The sequence below is a fragment of the Carlito syrichta genome, unplaced genomic scaffold (assembly GCF_000164805.1).
Source record: "Carlito syrichta isolate Samal-C Ts95f unplaced genomic scaffold, Tarsius_syrichta-2.0.1 Scaffold303611, whole genome shotgun sequence".
NCBI classification, from domain to species: Eukaryota; Metazoa; Chordata; class Mammalia; order Primates; family Tarsiidae; genus Carlito; species Carlito syrichta.
Window position 1 is genome coordinate 47,286 of NW_007247707.1, and position 23,610 is coordinate 70,895.

The following is a 23,610-nucleotide window of genomic DNA, read 5'->3' on the forward strand; positions in this document are numbered from 1 at the left end:
TTTTTTTTTTTTTTTTTTTTTTTTACCGTTCTGCATTTCTCCTTTTTCTTTCAAGAAACTTATTTTGGGGAGGGGTTTGCTCTGGGCATTTGCTTTGCCCAGGAGTTGGAAAGTGACCTCGACTCGTGATGGTTCTCCTGTCACTTTGGTGGATAGCAGCCGCTCTGGTAGAGGTGAGGACTTCAGCTGATGGGCAAGTAAGTGGAAAATAATCACAAGCAGAAACTCAAACCCAGCCTTTTCCCGAAAAGTTCCTCCTCTCTTTTCCCTTCTCTGTTTCCCCTCCTCCTCGTCCTCTTCTTCCTCCCCATGCTCCTCTTCCTCCTCCTAGTCCTCCTCCTCCTCCTCCGTGTCCTCTTCCACCTTGTCCTCCTCCTCGTCCTCATCCTCCTCCTCGTCCTCCTCCTCCTCCCCCTCGGCCTCCCCCTCGTCCTCCTCCTTGTCCTCCTCCTCTTCCTCCTCTTCCTCCCCCTCCTCCCACTCTCCCCTGTTATCTCCTGCGTTCAGGAGCGATGTGTGGAGGGCTGCGCGCAGCGTGCGGGGTTTTTGGGGGTGGCGGGTGGGATGGCCCCGGAGGTCATGACTCCCACCCCGGGGGCCCAGGCGTGTCACACCTAAGGGCTTCACCCCTCTTCGACAGTCTTAACCATGCCTAGTGACAGTCTGCAGCCAGTTCGCATCCTCGCCGGGCCCTCTGGGTTCCCCTTTCCGGAGGGCGGTCTGGGCGCTTGAATGAAGTTCTGGACTCTGGGTCCCGGATCCCAGGGCCCTGGGGGCTGCGGCCAGAGTCGGGATCGTGGGGCTTTCTCTCCTCCTAACTGACTCACGGTTCTTTCGGGCAGCCGGGGGCGGGGGTTTCAGGAAGCCCTCAGGCGGGACTGGGAGCGACCCGGTAGACACGTGTCCCGGGAGGACCGCGGCCCGGCTAGGGTTTGACAGTTGGGGAGGGGGGCTGGGACGTTTCCTGCCCTGCGTTTTCCTGGGCAGTGGCTGGAGGCGCCGGCCGCCTCCTCCCCTCCCCCTCCGCACAACTCCTCCTCTTCTTGAAGCTAAGTTGAGTGCAGCTCTGTTTCTTTTCGGCCCTGCCCCCACCCTTTGGAGGCTCAAGGTGAAGCCCGATGCTCTCGGAAGAGTCCTTGGGAAGGCTCCCCCGGGCGAGCCGGTTGTAGTCAATCACATCCGCACTGGGCTGGTGGGACTTTGGGTACAGGATTTCTCTGTGAGCTTTTGCAGTTCCTCTGATCTGACTGGTTTGACCATAGGGTGAAAAGTAGAAAATTGTCTGATTGATTCTTGACCTCAAATCGAATGAATCAGCCGCCCCCCTCCCCGTCCTCCTTTTAGGATTCGTTTCGCCTGTTTGAAATTCAGAGACGTTCTTTTCCAATCCAGACCCAGTATGGGGTTTTTCAAAAGAGACTATTGACGGTTAGTATTTATTTTTTGGTGGCTTCATACATGCTAAGTCAAAATTAAAATAGGCAAACAACTCCCTTCCCCAAATTGTTACTGAATTGGCTCATGCTCCTGTCTGTCCCAAGAACCTTCTGCAAACCGAGGTGCAGGCTCTAGGATCCGATCCCAGTCTCCTGATTAGCCAGCTCCTGAGAAGCATGAATGGTAGGAATAAAACGGGCGCGGTGATAAGATGAAACCCAGTAACTGTTTCTTTTTCTTACTTTCCCCCCTCCTTTCCAGGCTGGTAATGAAGAAATGGTGCAAATAGGTAAGCCTTGTTCTCAGATGTCACTCTTATCTTAGCTGAAAGTAGGAAGAGAAGTAAGCGAAGCAAAAATATTGTTTCTGAAATGTTTCCCATTGGTGGTTAAAACACTCGTTTGTAGTCCAGAAACATTTCTATTCTTCTCTTCCTCTTTCTGGAGGAGAGCCCCACTTGCTTCATGCTAAGTGATAGTGATATAAAAATTTGCCTACAGTTGGACTTTTCAAGTATCAATTTATGACTGCCTTTGTACAAACCACTGATATGCACTTGTAACTGAAGATCATGGAGGTGAATAAAATCAAATTATCAATGTGTAACGTTAGGAGGAGTACATCTGATAGAACGGAAAGCAAGAATGCCACAAAGAAGGGAAAAATGAAGTACAGAGGATGAACATTTTTCTTTTAAAATTTTTCCTGCTTTGGGTAAATCCTCTGCTGGCTTCTTTTATTCCATATGCTTTAAAATACTTATCTACTAACATGAAAGATAGGCCTTTTGCAGATGTTAGGCCTTTTCAGATAACATCTAAAACTTCATTATTACCTAATGCTGTGGAGAGTCTTGTTCCCATTTTATGGGTGAGGAGACTGGGGTCCAGAGAGTATAGGTGACTTGTAACAGGTCACTCACTGTAAAGCCCATGGCCTTTTTCGAAGCTGTTTAGAATAATGTATTTGTTCTGAAAGCAGAGGCTGAAAGTTATCTGGCAGTTAGCCAGGCTACATTTGAAGTCTCTTTATATATGTTTTACTTGGATTACTTTAAAAGATAACTTTTCTTTTTGGCAGGGTATCAGTCTCTTAAATTCTGTATTTGTCAAGTGATATTGTAAAGCCATCTTTTAGAAGAAACGTTTAAAAATTTTTTTTATTATTGCTGCTGCAAACATAGTTACAGATCATAGCCATCTTTATTAAATGCCAGGTACAGTGTCAATTGCTTTATGTATGTTATCTTACCTGGTTCCCATAGCTACACTATGAAGTTGAGATACTACTGTGTCTATTTTGGAGAAGAAGGACGTGAAGCTTGAGAGGTTGCGTAGCTCCCCGTTATCATGCATAGTAGAGGTCCAAGCTTGCTAACTCATGTGGGAAACCCAAGATCCAGGCCCAGAGGTGCACATATGTAGCATGCAGTATATCAGCATATGTCAACGTGTTCCTTCCTGCTCTGTGTTTTTCATTGTTGAACCTATTCCCCAAGCTAAGACCTTTATGGCAAGAGCAGAATGGAGAGGAGGAAAGAGATTGAAATCTGCACTGCAAATATAGTATCTATGGAGAGATGTTTGCCATTTGTAGTTGAGAGCATTCAGCCATTGGTCCATATCTTTTTACAAGGATTATTTTGTAACCAACCCCTAAACAAGTAGGGAAAAGAAAGTGGTCTTATTTTTAATTACTTAAGCATTTGATTACTTAAACACCCCAGATTTAAAATTAAAAAGATGTAAGATTACTCATTCCACCAAATGAACATTCACAAAATAAAATATATTGCCTTGGTTAAATTGTCAGTAGAATGAGGATGCTCTCACGTAAGAGGCTCTGGACTGAACTTTGGTCCAATCCTTCTGCTAATACAAAGGACTTTGGTAGCCCTTTTTCGAAGGGAAGAAACTAGTACAGGTGTGCTTGTATGTGGCGGGAAGGAGACAAGTCAGCAGTATGGAAGAGAGGAGGGCAAGGCACTCTCAGGCTGTAGTGTTAGAGTTTTACTTGCCTCCATATTCCTCTATTTTCTATGATTTCTTTATTTTATTATCCCTTTTATTTGTCACTTTCAAGTTGAATGAAGAGTTTAAAAGATAAAAAATAGATTTTGGCTCACAAGTGCTATGATAGCAAGAGTGTAGCTGTCATTTGGTTTTGGGATATAGTCATTTGTGGAACTTGTAAGGATTTTAAAATAACATATTTAAGAAAACCTAGCCGGGCTCATGGCTCAGCCTGTAATCCCATGCCTTTGGGAGGCTGAGGTGAGTGGATTGCCTGAGCCCGCGGGTTCGAGACCCGCCTGGGCAACTTGACGAGACCTCATTTCTACAATAAATCAAAAAATCAGCCAGGCATGGTAGTGCGCGCCTGTAGTTCCAGCTACTCAGAAGGTTGAGGCGGAAGGATCGCTGGAGTCCAGCAGGCGAGGCTGCGGTGGCCGGGAGCGACCACTGTACTCCAGTCTGAACGACAGTGAGACTCCAACTCAAAAAAAAAAGAAAGAAAACCTTATGTCTAGTAATGAGTTTCACTCCTCTGTCCCCATGTGTAAAGGCACTAGTAACCTGGAGGCTTGGTAATTTCTTCCCCAATAACTGATTTAAAAGAGGTTTTATATAACTGCCCGAAGGTATGATTTGCTCACTGATATATTAGGAAAGACTGGTAAGGTTTGTAGATTTTATTTATTTAATTTATATTGCTCTACAAATTGGCTAGAGAAAATTTTGTGGCTCCAAATAATTTTCAAATAATTTAATGTCTTAGGAAGAGATACACATACATTAGTGATAATTTTAAAAATGACTAGAATGTAAAAAACACTTTCTGTAGAAATATAGCAGGCATGTGGGATAGTGTGTATGTTGTACACCTTGCTGATTCTTCACCCAGTGAATGCTCCTGTGTAACCAGCACCTGGGTCAATGAGTAGAACTTTACTAGTAACCTGTACCTCTCTCCTGCCACCTGCCTAGCACTGTCTCCTTATGAAAGACAATCACTCTCCTAACTTCTAACAGGATACGTTAATTTTGTCAGGTTTTTAGTGCTCTTTGTAAATAGGATCACGGAATATTAGTGTTTAGTTTAGGGAGTCAATTTTAAAAAATATATATGCTTTGACCCTGTAGACTAGGGAGGCTTTTATTTAGGTAGGGAGAGGACAGTTTGTGATGGGGACTACTTAGAGTATGTATAGATATATCACCTATGTTGAGTCTCTTATGGGAAATTGCTTCTTTCCTTCTCTCTTCAGCCAGTGGAAAAATGCCTTCTTGGTATGTGGAAAAGTATGATTCACTCTAGAGAAGTGGGAAAATAGGTTTTGAACTTTGACCTAGTTCTGTGCCTCTTTGTCAACCACAGAGGAACTACCTGCCTACCTCCATACGTAGATACCTATCTGTGCATGTTTGAATGTATTTGTGTATATATGTGCAAGTATGTTTTATAAGACCAGTGACATATTTCTGTGGAGTATCAGGGAGCTCTTTATTTCTGATTCAGAATATGGCCTTAGTAGAATGCCTAGGGTGATTGTGGGCAACTGGCTGACTGGCGCAACTGGGTAAGGAGGCTTAGGAAATAATCATAGGTCTGTAGAAATTGAAAAATATGAAAAAGAATTCTCTGAGTTGTTTTATAAGCCACCACATTAGGATTTCCTGAGTATCGTTTAAGCAAAAATTATTATGAGGCTTTATGTTAAGCTATCTTCCCTCTCTGGCTCTCTCTTGGTATTGGGGCATATTTATCTTTCTGTTCCCTATTTCTGTTCCCCAGTTGCAAATTTCATTATATTTCATTTTTAAAGAAAAATTCCTAATCTTGTCCTTTCAAATATCTAGTTTACTGAGAGATAATTTTTCATCATTTTCAGGTATTTATTTGGTTTTCAGGGTTTAGTGTGGGTCACTTACCTAGTGGTTGGTGAGTAAGCATTGTCACTGGCATAACCCTCAAAAGGGCAAAGACTTTGTCTTGATTGCAGCTGTATCTCCAGTATATAAAACAGTGCTTGATACCACATGGGTCCTCAGATATTTGTTATTCAACGAACAGATCTAGCAAGTAGGGTATTATCATTAAGATTTACCTATATTCTGAATTGCCAGGTTTAATTGGTGCCTAAGAAAATGATGACGGTGACAATGGCTATACAATTAGTCATTCAGTGTTATTAAGGCCTCTTATGACACCTCTCTTCATCCCACAAAGCACAGGGATCTAGGCCTAGATTTTTGTATACTTTTCTTTGTGTGCTCAGCGAACGTTTGGCAAATTGAATTGAATTCTGTGTGCAGGTTTGGAATGCCATCTAATTTTTTTAGTACAGTCTACTTGGGATCATTTGACCTGTTGCTCATGAGAAATAAGATAAGCTAAGATTAAAATCTATCAATCCAGTTTGCCAGCAGCGGTACTAGAAAAGTGTGGTGGAGGAGTTTTAAAGGGATCCTTTGTAGAATTTAGAATTGTAGCTACCCAAGTCATTATTCTTTTTTGTAACTGAAGATCATGGAGTTGGTCCTACTGACTTAGCTTTCACCCCCTCCACTGGCAATGAATGTGGTGAATGTTGAATACTCCAAGCTTCTTAGATAAAGATTTTATTAAGTGCAGCATGTTTTCTATCACTAGGAATTCTTTGTTGCTGTTTAGCCGAAACCTTTTTTTTCCTGTACTTTTGCTGCTTTGCCTTGTCATTACAGCAAATAATCATAATATTTCTCAGAAATGTTAGAAACCCTCAAGGTCACCTTTGCTTCCAGGATGATGATCTCTAAGCATTCTTTGCATGTGAGTAGCCAACCCAGATTATCTTGGAAATCCATTAGGAACATTTCCAAATTGCCTGGTAAAATCATGTGTGGTTTCAATATGAAGAGTTTGGTTATACTACTTGGAATGGATATATTGACAGTGAAGACTTAGATAATACTCTAATGCTTCCTCAGAGAGGATTGCTATTACAATAATTTGAGAACTCTTTCTTTAGTATTTCTGTAAAGGGACTAGCTTTTATTCTTAAACTATGCTACTTTTATTATTATGCGTTTTTGGATTTTTCTTTTTAATTAATCAGTTTTCTTTGATTATTGATGTTTTACTTGTTCCAATGTTTTGCATATTTTTTTTAATCCAGGATTCTTTTTTCTTTTTCTTTTTTTTTTCGAGTTGGAGTCTCACTTTGTCACCCATACTGGAGTGCAGTGGTACGCTCACTGCAGCCTCAACCTGCTGGGCTCAGGTGATCCTTCCACCTCAGCTTTCCAAGTAGCTGGAACTACAGGCAGGCACCACCATGCCCGGCTAACTTTTTGATTTATTGTAGAGATGAGGTCTCGCCAAGTTGCCTAGGCTGGACTTGAACCTGTGGGCTCAGGCAATTCTCTCACCTCGGCCTCCCAAAGTGCTGGGATTATAGGCATGAGCCACCGTGCCCAGCCTTATTGCATATTAAAAAAAAATATTTCCACACTTTCCAGATTTTTGACAATTATTCCAAGTAATAAATTACTGTTATAATTTAGCATATTCTTATTGTCTTCTTTCAGTAGACACACTGTGTGTTTTTAAAAAAAAACATTTTTACTTTGTCTAATACTTTAGTAGGATTTTTGCATACTATTATAACCCCCTCGTGAACATCATTTTTAATCCTGTCATGCAAATAAACTCTAGTTTATGGAATCATTTTCCTAATGGTATCTTTTCTTCATGGTGGTGAATGTTTCCACACAGTGTTATATGTAGATTATTGCCTGTATTTAAAATGATTGCTTTAGGAGAAAGCCCTAGAAGTTGGTTACTAAGTAAAAAACAAGTCAACATGATACACTTTGACAAATGGCTTTTGAAAAAGTTTGCATGATCTGAATTCCTACCAACACCATAGAAAAGTATTGATTTTTAAAACTTTACTCTAGAATTAATTTTGGCTTTATTCTTATTGATATTTGTATATAACTTTTAAATATCTGGTTATGCAATCTTTGAAAGACAATAAATTAATCACTTTCTAGGTATCAATTATGAGTAATTATAATTTACAAATATTTTTGTGGTCGGGCTCGGTGGCTCAGCCTGTAATCCCAGCACTTTGGGAGGCCGAGGTAAGTGACTTACCTGAGCCCGCAGGTTCAAGAGCAGGCCAGGCAACTTGGCGAGACCTTGTCTCTACAATAAATTAAAAATTAGCTGGGCATGGTGGCATGTGCCTATAGTTTTGACTACTTGGAAGGCTGAGGTGGAAGGATTGCTGGAGCCCAGCAGGTCAATGCTGGGGTGGCCGTGATCATGCCACTGTGCTCCAGCCTAGGTGACAGAGTGAGATTCCAACTAAAAAAAAAATATATTTTTGTAATTTTATTAGTACTAAGAGAAGATGCATCCACCCTATAAAACAATTTGAGAGTTGTGTACTTAAAACGTATAGTAAAGCATGAGAAGTTTCCTAGCATAGGAACCCCTGCTCCCACATGTAATTGATCCATCCTAATTTTCCACATAAGTTTGCATGACTTTGATGACTAACTGTAAATTCCTAGGAGAAATTTTGTGGTGAAATGTCAGTCTCTTGTTTATAAAAATGATTGCCACAAATTCGGCATGAGGAGTCTTTGTGGAATTTAGAACAAATTGTGTGCAGTCTGAAACAGTATATCTTGCTTTTGAAGTGACTGATTAAACAAAAATAGCTTTTAGGAAGCTAGTAGAGAGTAAAATAGGAGTAAATATATAATTCCTCCAATATTGTGGTCTTAGATGTTAAATCACATGTCTTATAATTTTTCTTCATATTTAGTAAATATATTTTTATATACGATGTGCAAACAGATCAAAGGAAAAAGAATGACTGAAGTCATTATTCATATGAGTTTGAGCTCCCCTTCCTTTACATGTAAAAATCTCTCTCTTTTACATGTGAAGTCCATTTTGTAGTCTAAAAGCTATACCTGAATATCCAGTAGGAGAATTTATAAATATTCATAGCTTTTCCTCTATCAAGTGGTCAGGAGCACAGATGCTGTTGACTGTGTAGTTTAAAAATTTGACCTCACCACTTTCTAGCTGGGACCTTAACCCCTCAAAGTGTTACTTTCTTACATGTAACACAGGAATAGTAGTCCTACTTACTTCATGTGGTGCTAACATGAGGTTTCGTAAGGTCCTGACACATGGTAAGCAAGCTAAAATAATAGCTATTCGTAGTAGCAGGATTAGGCTTGTGCTTTAAAAAACAAAAGCATAACACTCACAGAGAGGTGCTTCATTCTAATCTCTACATTTTAGATAGCTCTGCCTACCACCATGAATTTACAGGAACCTTAATTTCTTGTTTCCTGTACTTGTAAGCTATCCAGCCACTCAACTCACCATGTGACAGCTCTGTGAGAATTCTGTTTTCATGCAGTGTGGCTGAATTCATTGAAATACAGCAGTAGAGGGTGGGAGTTGAAAAAGGAATGGTGTGAAAACAGTTATTCATTCATACGGACTCCATGCCAACTCTTTGTGTATACCAGACACAATTCTTACTTCTTTTCACCTGCTTTGTTGTAATTCCCTTCTTTCAATTCCACTGACAGAAAGTTCCTGTATTTGTATTTAAGTGACAGGAACCCAGTTCATATGGGTTAAGGAAAACAAAATTGAAAAGGCAATTAAAGTCAAGTATTGCTGGATCTAGAGTTTAAATAATATTTTCAGGAAATCAATCTCTCTCTCTCTCTCTCTCTCCCCCCTCCCCTTCTCTCTCCCCCACCCCCACCACTTCCTTCCCTTCCTTTTTCTTTCCCTGTCTCTTTCTTATTTTCCCTCTAACTTTCATCCTACTAGACAAGCATCTCTTTTTTGGCAGCTCCTGTAAATTTCCTGTAAATTTCCTGGAAATTTTATTGGTTCCTTGGTTTGAGTCATAAACTTATCCTTGAACCATTCACTGTGGTCAGAGGATGCAGTACTTGACTGATTTACAAGGACAATGAGTGGAGTGTGGGATGGCTAATCCAAGGGGAAGTTGGGGGTCTAGTTAAAGAAATAGGAGGGATGGATACTGAAGGGTCACAAATGTACAATAATGCAACAACTGTGAGGGGTTTCCAGCATATTTGATGGGAAATGGTGACTGTGGCAGGCGAATAATGGCCCTCCAAAGATGTCCCTGCCTGAATCCCAGGAACCTGAGAATATGTTATGTTACTTAACAATGGGGGATTACGTTTGCAGATGGAATTAAGGTTGCCAATCAAATGACCTTAAAATAGAGAGATTATCCTGGATTATGTGGGTAGGAGTTCTTATAAGTGGAAGAGGCAAAAAAGAGAGAACCAGAGAGATGGCAGCAGGAGAAGGACTTGGCCCACTGTTTCTGGTTGTGAGGATGGAGGAAAGGGACCCATAAGCCATGCAATGCTGGCAGCCTCTAGAAGCTGGAAAAAACCAGGAAACAGATTCTTTTCTAGAGCTTCCAAAGGGAATGCAGCCCTGCTGTTGACTTGATTTTAGCCCAGTGGGACCTCTTTCAGACTCGAACTGTAGGATAATAAATTTGTGTTGTTTTCAGTCACCAAGTTTGGAGTCATTTGTTACAGCAGCATAGGAAACTGATACAGTGCTCTAGTTGACTGTCCTAGTGTCTCATATTTTGTCAAACCTTGAGCCAGGCTATTTTAACTTGGAAAATGTAAGTACCACAAGTAGGGTTTCAGTGAAAATCTTTAACAATGCTATTCATATTTCTTATTTATCTTATTTTTCACCAGCTTTTGCTCCTGGGGACACATTTTAATTTTTATGGCTTCAAATGCTAGACTCAATATTAATCGTTAAAAGTACTAGCAACCAAAAAATTATAAGTAGTTTGAGAAATATTAATCTGCAGAATGCCTAATATAGCTCTTGAGTCTGTAAAATTTTGAATGATATTAAATATAATAAGTAAAGTGCTTCTGTAAAAACTAAGATTGGGATATTGCAATTTGGGCATTTGAACCACACTTAAAAATAAAATTTCCTCTACTTGTTATTCTTATATTGATTATTTGGTAATTTTAAGATACAGCAAACAGAGAAAAATACTTGGATATTTTTCTTCAAAGCATGCTTTTTCTTTCCTTGAAATATCTTCTCTTACCTGATTTCATGTTCTAGGACACTAAAGAATGTGCTGTTCTTTCCTAAATGACTCTCTTGAACATAAACATTGTGCAATCGCAACAAATATTTATTAAAAAGCCAGATTTAAAAAATGAGAAGTATTTATGATCACAACGACTTGTTCTGAATAATTAATTTAAAAAACCCACTAGCTTTACTTTTCCAAATGTCTTTACAAAAAAAAATCTTTGACTATGAAAATAGATTTGCAGTTAAAGTGAATGACACACCAAGCAGGGTGTCTGTCTTGTGGTATTAAGAGCCAAGACGAGATGAAGTGAGGAAAAAAAGAATTTGGCTGTGTTTAGAATTTCAGCATGTGTCACAATTAATTTTTAATTGCTTTAGAGAGAAGATGTGTCCCCTTCCCCATAAGTGTTTACAGCCTTGCTGAGCCCTTTGGCACTTGGCGTCTTTTAAAGTCCACTCTTCAACTCGCTTGCATCTTCCTGGAGCAGCTGGCTCCTATCATTTCTGATGAAAGTCATTCTCTTACCCTCGGCTTAGGATTTGGAAATGTTGTTGTTGGAGCTGCTTCTTTAGCTGATCTTGAAAATGCTTATTTGATTTTAGTCTTGAGGCCGGATTATTGCATACTGAGAATTTATACCTGATAAAGGAAATTGCCTGTGTGAACTGCCTCTTTATAGTAGCTAATCTGCCAGTTGTTGGGAGAGAACCTCAATCCTCTAGGTTGGGTAATGGGGCATGGATTGTTACAGTCAGCCTGGATTTAAAACTCTCTGTTGATGTGGATTGTAAGGTCCTTGTGACCACATCAGAAACATCAGGCTGGGGTGGAGTGTAGGGGAATGAGCCTGAGGGGTGCTGAGACATGGAAGGAATCTAAAACCGACTTTCTTCTTGTATATCTCTAGTTAGAGATGATGGTGATATCGTCAGCTCATTTTTAACTTATTGAAATATTAATAGACGAACCAGGTCCTTTATACAGACCTTACCTCCTTTGATCCCCATTTTTATCTTTATTTTTATAGATGATCTCTGTGAACCTTAATTTTCATAGTTTTCTCACAAGGTACCAAAGAGCTCATTAGTCAAGAACCAGAATTCAAATGCGGTGCTTTCTCACTCTAGATCATTAGTGTTCAGCTATCATACCAACTCCCTTCCTTGCTTGAGAACTATAAGCCACATCACATCAATCACAAGTATTCCAATATTATATGTGCCTGGGATAGCTTTGGTATTAATTTGATCACATAAAAATTTCTGTGACGTATGGAAGTCTTGTACTGCAGTCACTCAAGGATCTTGCAATGTTGACTGTACTACTAAAGACTTTTGTTCTCTTACAGTTCTATAGTGTGAGTTTCTTAATGTGTTGGTGACATCTAGTATCGTTTAGGTGATATCTGTGTATCATTCTACAACACACTTAGAAGGAAACCAAGCTACTTCTCCTCACTTGTAGCATATGTGTCTGAACATGTAAAGGAGTTAAGACGATCCCAAAGCATAGATCAATGAGTCTCTCATGCTGTGCATGTGACCAGCCCTCATATAGAGCACACTATCCCAAAAAAAACCCCACTTCCAGAAGGAGCTGTTGGTTGGACCTTCCCTCCCCTCCCTTCCCCGCCTGCCTCCTTCCCTCCTGCCAGTTAAACATGATGAAGACACTACATATTTGCCCTAGAGAGCTTAAAATTTCTGAAAGGATGAAATATAAGCATATAACTTTTCTCCCATTGAAATTTTTAAAACTTTTATATAGATCATGCTTGATTTGTGTCAAATGACTTGACAAAGAGCTATAAAAGCTCTGACTATAAGGTCTGTATTCTGTGGATGAATTTTCGGGAAAGTTTCCTGGAAAAGATGGGACTTGAGACAGGCTTTGGGGGCTCCATTGGATCTGCCTAGATGAAGAGAAAGTCATGGTCTTCTACCTTGCTGATGCTGCAGAGTAGGGCTGTAAAGGCAGGCATGCTTCAGCTAGGTCTTGAGAACACATTAGAGAGAATGTTTCAGTAGGCTAATATGGCAGATGCTGTTGAAAAGAAGTTAGGGACAGAGTTCAGAGGATCTTAAATGCCAAACTTAAGTTTTGTTTTGTGTTGTTACTTAATCTCTGAGTTTCTGTTTCTTTTGAAGTGGGTGGATTTAATTAGTTGGCAGTCTTTAAGCAATTTTCAGGTCTAACATGAAAAAGATACAGATGTTATGAATCTATATCTTTTATCCTGAAGTAATGGTGAGCCATTGAAGCTATTCAGAGGGAATAACAGTAATATTCATTATTGATCTTTATTGAGTACTTACTATGTGCCAGACATTGTTGTAAGCATTATGAATTGATTAGGGCATTTAAATTTTATAACAAGCCTATGGAGTAAATACTATTACCTTGATTTTTACAGCTGAAAACTGACATAGAGAGTCTTAATGGCCAAAATCACTAAGGTAGTAAGTGGTGGAATCTAGGTATTTGAAAACTAGAACTTTAAAATATATCCTGATGGTAGTTTAGATAGCATTTTGATATACTTTATACAGTATTTAGTAGTGAGAAATTCTATGTGGGGAGTTTAGACTTGGTCCTTGCAGCTTTTCAGGGTGCAGTGATGAGGACTTAAAAGTGATTAGAAGAAAAGGGATTGGTTTGAGAGAAATTTCTAAGGAACAATCAGTAGAACTTGAGTGATGTTATATGAGGAAAACATTGACATGAAAGAGCTTCCTAGCCTGATTCTGAAGAATCAGCACATCATGAACAGAAATAGTGAAGTCAGAAGGGCAAGCTACATATTCAGGGAAATATTTGTTTTGGTTTAGATATATTAAAAATGAAGAGAGAGTAAGACAGATTATTCTCAATAAAGAACTGACCTATTCAGGATGTGATTTAAGGGAGCTTTTTTCTTTATATTTATTGAGGGTTTATTATGTGCAGTGTATCATGCTAAAACGTGGACGTATGTAAAGGGGTAATAAGTACAGCTTGGAAACCATTAAGAAAACCTAACATGGTTGGTGTTAAAATAGAAAGTCAGGGGTCTTTAAGTATATGGAAATGTAGAACATTGCCTCTTCAAATCCTTTGACATATGTTATGTGTATTGATTACATGTGTGTCTGTGGATTTATACACATATTACACATATACACATGCACATATACACAGAAATGTGGTTATTTTACGCAGAAGGATAAAGGAGGAGAAGGAAGAAGATATTGCATCAAACTCTAGAATGGGGAACTTAAATACAAGGAAATTCTCTGAGAAGAAAACTATTTTGTGTTATATTTGGACTGCTAGCAGAGATGTGACAACACGTTTTCTTAGGGGTAATTCAAGTTTCTGAGGATATTCTGAACAAATGCATATCCCTCTTGCCTTCCAAGTTTCTGAGCAAGTTGAAAAACATAAAAGCTAAAGATGTAGGTACAAATAAAATACCTTTTACAGAAGAGGCTGAGGTGGAGAACCAGGCTCCCATTTTGTGAGGCAAGCGTCCTGGCTGCCAGCGCACTCCAACCCATGCTTGTCAGGTCTCACCAAGCCCAGGCAGGGCTGCCCCTGGTGGTGTGGAAGGGAGCATGCATTCCTTGTCAGGCTCAATCCCAGGAGGATTGAGGAGGGAGGTGCTGAGTTTTGTGAAGTCTTATACTTCCCAGACTTCCCGACCACTCAAGCCATTCTTCACCAGTGAAGGGTGAGATGAGGGGCAGAGAGAGGCCTGGAGTTCTGAGAGAAAAACCTCTCCTCACAGAGAGCAGCAGGGGCATAAGGGTGCTCTACCACTCACTTAGGCACAGATGATTTTATCTACTGGAGATGAGATGATTTTTTCAGGGTCTTTTAAATTTTTGACCTGTGTGGTTATAATTCTAAGACTATTCAAAGGAATTGCAGAATGGGGACTGATTTTTCTGCTGCCTGCACCTAGGAATGATGGACTCTCTATCTGCCTTCTAGGGGGTCTGTTTTATTTTTTAATTTTTATCAATTCATTTTCTTTTCTTTTTAAATTTTTATTTTAAAGATGTAGGGTACATTTCAGGGTTAGGTATACAGTTAGTCACTGTATAGGTAAAATTTGGGCCTGACTTTGGTCCCTACTTCACCTGGTTTGAGATCAGGTACCCTTATTGATGAAGTGTGATCTCCCCCTACCCTCCTCTGGCAGTTTCCCACTACTGCCAATCCCTTTCTTGTATTATTATGATAATTGTTCAGGGTCCACTTATGAGTAAGAACGTGTGCTACTCAGTTCTTTGTTTCTGTGATAGATGACTCAGTATTATAGACTCTAAGTCCATCCAAGTTGCTACAAAGTTCATAATTTTGTTCTTTATGGCTGTGTAATATTCCTTCGTGTATATGTACCATATTTTAAAAAAATCAAGTCCTCTTTGATGGGCAGCAGGGTTGGTTCCATGTTTTTGCTACTGTGAATAATGCTGCAATAAACATGCATGTGCAGGTATCTTTTTTATAGAGTGATTTGAGTTCCTCCAGGTATATTCCCAGAAGGGAGATTGCTGGGTCATATGGAAGGTCAATTTTTAGATCCTGTAGAAATCACCACACTGTTTTCCATAGAGGTTGTACCAGTTTACACTCCTACCAACAGTGTAGAAGTATCCCCTTATCCCCACATCCTCTCCAGTATATGTTGTAAGAGGTCAGTTTTAACGATTACATCCATTTCTTATTCTTGGTAACTTAAAATGTAAGACCTGGATACTATGGCGTGTTTGGAATGTTTGATTTGTCAGTCAGCAGGAACTGTGAGAAATACACACAAGTTTTGCAATCCAACTTCTGACATTAGAGGTACAGTGACAACTTGTACAGTTTGCCATCATTGATGGCTTGGGTAGTAAGATTACCATTTAGAGAAATGAGAATGCATGCACTTTTAGATAGTTCTTTATGCTCAAACTGCTGTCATTTATCAGTCATTCATTTCTTCATTCACAGATATTTACTGAGTAACCTAAAATTCTGTTTTAGGCAGTAGGGAAATGTGAAGAGAGCAGATAAAATCCTTGCCTTCATGAAGCGTATATGCTAGTAGACACAAATAAATGATACACAAATAAACATATAAGTAAACTTCATAGGATGTAAGATGGTGATAAGATTTGTGGAGAAAGGTAAAACTCAGAAGGGGGCTAGAGGGTGATGAGACGGTTACTGGTGATCAGGAAAGATCTCTCTGAGAGGGTCACAGACCTGAAGGAATTGATGGGGTGACCCATGGGTCTGAGGGGAAGATACTTGGGCAGAGGAAACAGTAAGTACTAAAACCTTGAAATGTGAGAAGAGTGCCATGATCTGACATCTTAATTGTTCTGGCTCTGTTTAGAAGGTAATCTCCTTCCAAAGGGAAGAACAAAAGCAAGAAAAACAGTTAGGAAGCACATTCAAAACTGAGATCATGGTGGCTTGGACTAAGATAGTAGCAGGGAGGTGGTAAGGAGTGATCCAACTCTGGGTATATTTTGATGTACCCAGATATATACTCAGGTATATATTTATCAGCAGAACTCAGTGAAGATTGGATTTGTGGTGTATAAAGAGTTAAGGGTGGTTTAGTCAAGTTTTTGTTCTGAGAATTTGGAAGGATAGGGTTGCTGTTTACCAATATGGGAAAGAAAGAGAAGATTTGAGAGAAGAAAGATTGGGAGTTTACTTTCAGAAATGTTAAGTTGAGATGCCTTGTAAATACCACATGGAGAGGCTCCATGGGCAACTGGATTTATGAGGCAAGAACTCACAGGTGAGGTCAGGGCTAGAGGATATATGATTATGAAGGCATCCAAAGTCACAAGACAGGAAAAGCTCACCAGCCTAGAGAAGTTAGATGCAGAAGAGTCCATGGTCAAATTCTGGGGCACGTTAATGTTTCTAGGCCATGGGAATAAAGGGGAGGAGGGATGGGAGAATGAGAAGGTAAGACCAGAGGGGTAAGGAGAGAATGAGAAGAGAACAGTGTCCTGGTGTCCTGGAAGTATTTTAAGGAGGAGGGAGAAATAAACTGGGTTAGGTGCCACTGACAGAACAAGTAAACATATTGCGTCCTGATCATTGGCTTTAGCAACATGTGGTCACTAGTGACCTCACAGGAGCCTGCATGGAACGTGTTCAAGAAAGAACAAGAATGGGAAGAGTAAAATTAGAGATGTCTAATAGAATCTATCTTTTGAAGTGCTTTGCTGCCAAGGGAAATGAAGGATTGGGGTATTACCAAGAGGGGATATGGCATCCAGAGGCTTTTTTATCTGCTGGTGGGAGTTATCTATTAATGTGGGAGGACTTGATGAAGAAAGAGAGACAGGACAATAGCTGAAACTGTTCTTAAAAAGGCAAGATGGGCTAGATTGTTGTATACTAGTAGAGGGTTTGCTCTTACGTAAGATGATAGTTCATTCATAGAACCAGGAGGGAGGTGGACTCCTTGTGCACAGGTGCATAAATCACCGCATCTGGGTCATGCTTGCATATTTAATGACCAATAGCAGAGCTTTACAGTGGCTCCAAGCCCCCCATGTTTGTGGAACTTACAGCCCACAAAAACTTTTGCATATCTATTGCTGTGGTCACTAAGCCATCTCAGCTGACAATGGTTTCTAACTCTAAAATTGAACATGACATTATTTCAATGAATAACTAACTTACATTTGGATTAGTAATAGCCAATATTTACTGAATCCTCTGCAAAATCTCTGTAAAACACTCACCACACCTATGAAGTTGGGACTGTTACTAACCTCCAGTTCACAGTTGAGGAAACTGAGCCTAAGAGAAAAATAAAAAACTTGTTCAAGAGCATGAATTGACTCAACTTACTGCTTTCTGACACTGCAATTCACTCTTTAACTATAGACTGAACTGCTTTGTGGGAGCAGCTGGGTCTATAAAATGTGTAAGTTCTGAATTTAGTAAATTAACCATTGGACATGGTTTGTTTGTTTTTGTAATGTGAGTTGAAAATGCTTTTGATAACTTTGAGCATCTACTCACCATTCTCATTCCCCTGAAAAGACCCAGAATTTAAGACCCTTTTACAGAAATTATTGATGCTACATTAGAGCAAACTTGGTTGACTGGCTGCGCGTAGGTAGAACATTATCTTTTGTGTGGAGTTCTCTTTTATAAGATCTTAAATTAGAAATTGACTGCAAGATGTTCAATCTCTCTGAAGTGAGTGAGAGTTTAGGAGCCAGGTCTTCAGAGTCAAAAATGATCAGAATTCTAAGAAAAAAGGTGGTACATATACATGATGGAATATTACACAGCCATAAAGAAGGACAAAATTATGGACTTCACAGCAACTTGGATGGATTTAGAATCTAAAATACTGAGTGATCTTTCCCAGAAACAAATAACTGAGTACCACATGTTCTCGCTCATGGACCCTGAACATTTATCATAATACTACATGGAAGGGATTGGCAATAGCAGGACACTGCCAGTGGTGGGGCAGGCATGTAACATCAATAAGGTTACCTGATCCCAAACCAGGCAAAGTGAGGACCAATAGGAAGCCCAAATTTCACCTGTACAATGACCACTTGTGTACCTAATCCTGAAATGTACCCCACAGCTTTAAAAGCAAGCAAACAAACAAGCAAATAGCCCCCAAATGATGAGAATTGGAATTTTCCTTTGGCTCCTTGTTTGCTGTGTGTCAGGCTTTCTAGATCTGCTTTCTCATTTATAAAATAGGGGCAGTAATATTTACCTACTGCGATAGTTGTACTAGGGATGATATCTTCTCAAGCACAAGTCACAGAGCCTGATGCTTTTTCTCTAACAGGTGGCAGGTGACTGAGTAGTTCCTTTGTCAATTCTGTTAACTGCTATCCAGGAGATGTTGTCCAAGGGGTTGTTAAGTGCATCTTTTCCCAGGTGACCTTAATTCCTAACTAAAAAATTAGTCACTCAGGGTTTAATTTCAGACATGTTTCTTATGTATACATTTTAGAATTATTTATTATTTAGCATCAGAGAACACAAAGCTTTATAGAAATACACCATCCCTATTTTGAGTACAAATTCAGAACATATTATCTGACAATGGAAAACCACAACTTCCCAGAGAATCTAGGATGTATGGATGTGTGGTTTACTGTAAGCTGAAAGCTCTGGGTATCCTCTGGGATATGTGGGTAAGCTCTGAGTATGTAGGGGTCTCCCTGCATTCTTCCTAAATGTTCTTGCTCTCTAGTCACTTAATCCAGGCATCAGTGTATTGTCTAGACTTCGGTTGTATGAATTCCCTTTGGGGGTGATAGAAAAGTTGTACATTGAAATTAAGCATTGCTTCCCCTTCCCTTGAAATAGTAAACCGATGGTTAGAGGAAGAGTTATGACTGAGATTATTGTTGTGGCCAGATGCTCATGTGCCTTGGGTATGCATCTTATACGTCAGTGTGTGTAGCAGCATGGACAAAGCAAAGGTTCCTAAATTAATACATATTAAGCAAATCCAACTGACAAGAAACCCTGGCATGCACAAATTCTTGTATTAGATGATATTAGGAATACTAAGTTGACTGGAGAGTCCTTGTCTTCAGGGAATTTATTGTTAATTTGGGTTAGGCTTTAACAGTCTGCATCCTAGTTCTTGATTCATCTCTTACTTTGGAAACTTTCCCCTCCATCACTCTGCACCTGTGACACTTGTGTTCATTCTCTGAAATTTTGCATTTTTTCTCTGAGCCAGAATTTACAGAAGTCTTCACCATGGATTTGGTTGTGAGGGAGACCAAATCTTTGTGTCTGTCCTTACCCTGATGCCTCGTTCAGCAGAAATTGTGCTGCCCTGCTACTAGTGCTAGTGCCAGGCTTCACTTCACTGTGCTGTGTTGTGGTCCAAGAGTGAGTGCTGTTTGCTGCATGCATTTAATAAAGAGGGATATTTTGTGTAAATACATTGATCATTGTCAGTGGCATAATTATGATAAACATGCACAGAACATTTCCATGTTGCAAAATGCCTTTATCTGTCTTCAGGTACTTTATACAAATTGAGGTATTTGAAAAGCAGGAAAATAACGCAAACATAGTGATTCTGTAAGGATACTTTAAGAGCATAGGTCTTAGATTCATGTATAGATCTTATGCTCTAAATACTTTAATGACAAAAACTTGCAGTTTCTATAGGTGAGTAGTATTGTGAATCTTATCATTTTTTTCAGAGTACTTTAATACATGATAGGACTAATTTGGGGCTAGAATTGTAAAAGTAGGAACTTTTAAATTCATGTTCTGAGATTTTCCTTTTCATGCCTTCTTTTTTTCATCCTTATTGCCCTCTGTGTTTTCTTCTCCAGTATCCATTGTCTTGTGGTCTCAAACCTATTTCTTGTAACGGTTCACTTAATGTCTTATCTTTTCCAAGAGGATTTGCATTTAATAGACACAATATTCATATTTGGCTGAGCCAGGGGAATTAAGTTCCAACTGTGAAATTCAGTTAACCTATAAGTGGTCACTGTGTGTTAAGGTGGGCCCCAAATATACTTTTCTATTCACATGGGTATCTGTCCCATGTAAGGAATAAGGTGCAAAATGAGGAGAATGCCATTCCTTCTTAACTAACCAGTACTGCATATTTGAGTTAAAGATTATTATTATTTTCCTCTTTACTCATTCTCTTCATTTTCTGAAAATGGGAATTTATGGAGCATGGCATGGTATAGTAGAATGAGTGTATGGGCTTTGAAGTACAACTTGGATTTATTCTGAGCTTCACAGTTGTTTGACCTCGGACATACACCACCCATGTCCCATCAATCTCAGTTTCCTCACCTGTGAAGTATGGTTGTTATGATAGAAAAAAATGTATATAAAATACAGCATTTATAATGATAGTGTATAAATTATAGGCTCATGTAGATGCAACATAAAGTAGCTATTGTAGTTTGTCTAAATTCTAGGATTTCTATATGAAAAAAAGGAAAACAATCAAAACAATTTTTTCCTACATGTAGCAACTTTTCTAAAAGTTTGTATCAGATGTTAGTTATGCCAGTAATTAATTAACTGGGGATATGTCTTGATTTTAAGCAAGCCAGATATAGTTTGTGGAAATTTGTTATATGTGTGTTATCAGATATATTAATGAGATGTGAATATTCACAATGTCAATAATTTTTTAAAATTAAAAAATGATTCATTGAACACAAGGCTACTTAAGTGCATTTGAGAAATGATTTGTGTTTTCAAAATTTAGTACGTATGAGCTGATTCAGGAATATATTTATTATGCAAATTGAGGCATGTTCTTATGAGGTAGGTGCTTTATTAAAGTTTGTGTTTTGTGTTATGTCCTCCAGTGTTTTCTTGTTGCATAGGGTTCTACAATTTTATTTTTCACCCCACAGATTCACCAATAAAGGGACATAGAGAGTATGAGCTGGTGACTCCAGTCAGCACAAATCTAGAAGGACACTATCTCTCCCATATTCTTTCTGCAAATCACAAAAAGAGGTCAACGAGGGACGTATCTTCTAGCCCTGAGCGATTGTTCTTTAACATCACAGCATTTGGAAAAGATTTTCATCTGCGACTCAAGCCCAACACTCAACTAGTAGCTCCTGGGGCTGTTGTGGAATGGCATGAGACATCTCTGGTGCCTGGGAATATAACAGACCCCATTAATGATCATCAACCAGGAAGTGCTACACAAAGAATCTGGAAAACAGAGCCTTTGCAGACCAACTGTGCTTATGTGGGTGACATCATGGACATTCCAGGAACCTCTGTTGCCATTAGCAACTGTGATGGTCTGGTAAGACTCCTTCCCTTTCGTGTGTATGTGTTTACAGATGCTGAGAGTGCAACATGGCTTCAGTATGGTTTGGAAGATAGAGGTGGAAAGGAAGCCTCATTGTTATACTTTAAGTTCAGGAAAAAGCATTAGGAAGGGTTCTACTGTCAAAGATGTGTGCTTTGGCTTAATTTGTGGCATGAAGTTAGCATCTTACAAAAAAACAAAAGACAATTATTTTAGAATTTTTTGTTTATGCCGTTACTTGTATTACATGGAGGATTTTATTTCCTTATTTCTTTCAAAGCCATCTGAAAACTTTCTAACGAAACTTAGATTCCTCCAAAATGACAGTATTTCACTCCTTATGTGAAAACTTTGAATATCTTCATAAAGAAAGTATTTTGAAAACATTCTTTAGCTGCCTCACAGAGTGCTAATGTGGGAAATGAGCAGATCCTCTGTCAGAATTTGTCCAAATAGCATTCTTGTTTGAACGTGAGATGTAGTTCTCTCGGTATGGTGGCTTTGATTATTTTCAAATAAAATACCTGTATGTTGCTTTTCAGTTTTGCAGTTGAGGCCAATAGTAATCAACCCTTCTTTACACACACTACTGATATGAAGTATTTTTATTTGTTGGTTGTTGTTTCTTTTAATCTCTAGTTTTTATTTAAAAATTGAGGCTGGGTTTGATGGCTCAGCCTGTAATCCCAGCACTTTGGGAGGCCGAGGCGAGTGTATTGTCTGAGCCTGTGGGTTCGAGACCAGTCCAGTCACCTTGGGAAGATCTCTTCTCTACAATAAAATCAAAAAATTAGCTGGGCATGGTAGCACATGCCTGTAGTTTTGGCGATTTGGAAGACTGAAGTGGAAGGATCGCTGGAGCCCAGCAGGTTGATGCTGGGGTGGCTGTGAGTGTGCCATTGCACTCTAGCCGGGCGACAGAGTGCAACTCCAATACACACACACACACACACACACACACACACAAATAAGTAAATAGATAAATAAAATTGTGTCAGTGTTTAAGCCACTTCCATATACAGTTGACTCAAGTCTTTGTTCAAAAAGAGCAACCGTTTTTATTTCTGTGCTTTTCAGGCCACTGTTCCTTGAAAGTTAAGAGTTATTTCTTTTGTTTTTGTCACTGCCTCTGAGAGTTCTCAAAATATACCTTACATTCCCAATTGTAATGATTCCACTGTGGCTGTTCCTCCCACAATACCTTGCCTGTTCTGCTATATCCTTTGCATGCATAGGCTCAACCCAATGGCATGATACCACATGTTTTACCCAGCAATGGTGAGTTACCTTGTTTGAGAGTTTATTTTTGCAGTTTTGTACTGACTTTTGATATTCTGTAGGGTTTTAAAAAAACTAGTGCAGAAAACTGTATAAGTCCTACACGTAGTGGGACCAGATCTCCGACATGAACTATATGAGTTTAGAATTCATACCTCACACTTTGTGCTAGCCCATCTTCTGGGGTGTGAAGGCATAAGGAATCTTTCCAATTCTTCTCTTTCTACATAAAAGCCTGAATGGACCTGCATTAAATTAAATCACTGAATTAAAAAAAGAAAATACTTTCTAGAAGACTAACAGGTTTGATTCAAGTTTTGACCAAGAGAGCTGTGATTCAATACTGATGTAAAAGGAAAGAAATTATATAAAGGTACTGTTTTTATAGCACTTTTGAGTAAAATATCTTGAGTATAAATACTAATTCAGGGTTGTTGTTAAATTTTATTTTTTTGAGTTGAAGTCTTGCTCTGTTGCCTAGGCTAGAGTGCAGTGATACCATCATAGCTCACTGCAGCCTCAATCATCTGGGATCAGACAATCCTTCTGCCTCAGCCTTCGAAGCAGTTGGGACTATAGGTGTACACCACCATACTCAACTACTTTTTAAATTTGTTTTTTGTAGAGATGAGATCTTGCTATGTTGCCCACAATGGTCTCAAACTCCTGGGCTCAAGCAATTCTCCTGCCTCAGCCTCCCAAAGTACTGAGATTACAGGCATGAGTTATGGTGCTTGGCTTGGTAAATTTTATAGCATAAAAATTATTTAATTTTTATTTCCTCTGTTAAAATTTGAAATTTGGGATATTGATTAATCTCATGTGATAGAAAGCCATTATCTTGGGAAGTTCTGGGGTTACAATTAAATTCAAGTTGTCCTAGTAAAAAGGACCACTTTATGGCATAAAAATATTACTGGGGAAATCTCTTCCTAGCAAACTA

The 23,610-nt window shown here is 39.2% G+C and overlaps 1 protein-coding gene across 1 annotated transcript; it reads left to right on the forward strand.

The window, feature by feature from the left end:
- The first annotated feature begins 91 nt into the window (after positions 1-91).
- LOC103261131 (A disintegrin and metalloproteinase with thrombospondin motifs 3-like) lies at positions 92-21,515 on the forward strand. Its single transcript, XM_008058750.1, has 3 exons — positions 92-197; positions 1,699-1,726; positions 20,977-21,515. The coding sequence occupies exons 1-3, from the start codon at positions 129-131 to the stop codon at positions 21,513-21,515; spliced, it is 636 nt and encodes a 211-aa protein (XP_008056941.1). The 5' UTR covers positions 92-128.
- Positions 21,516-23,610: the final 2,095 nt, after the last annotated feature.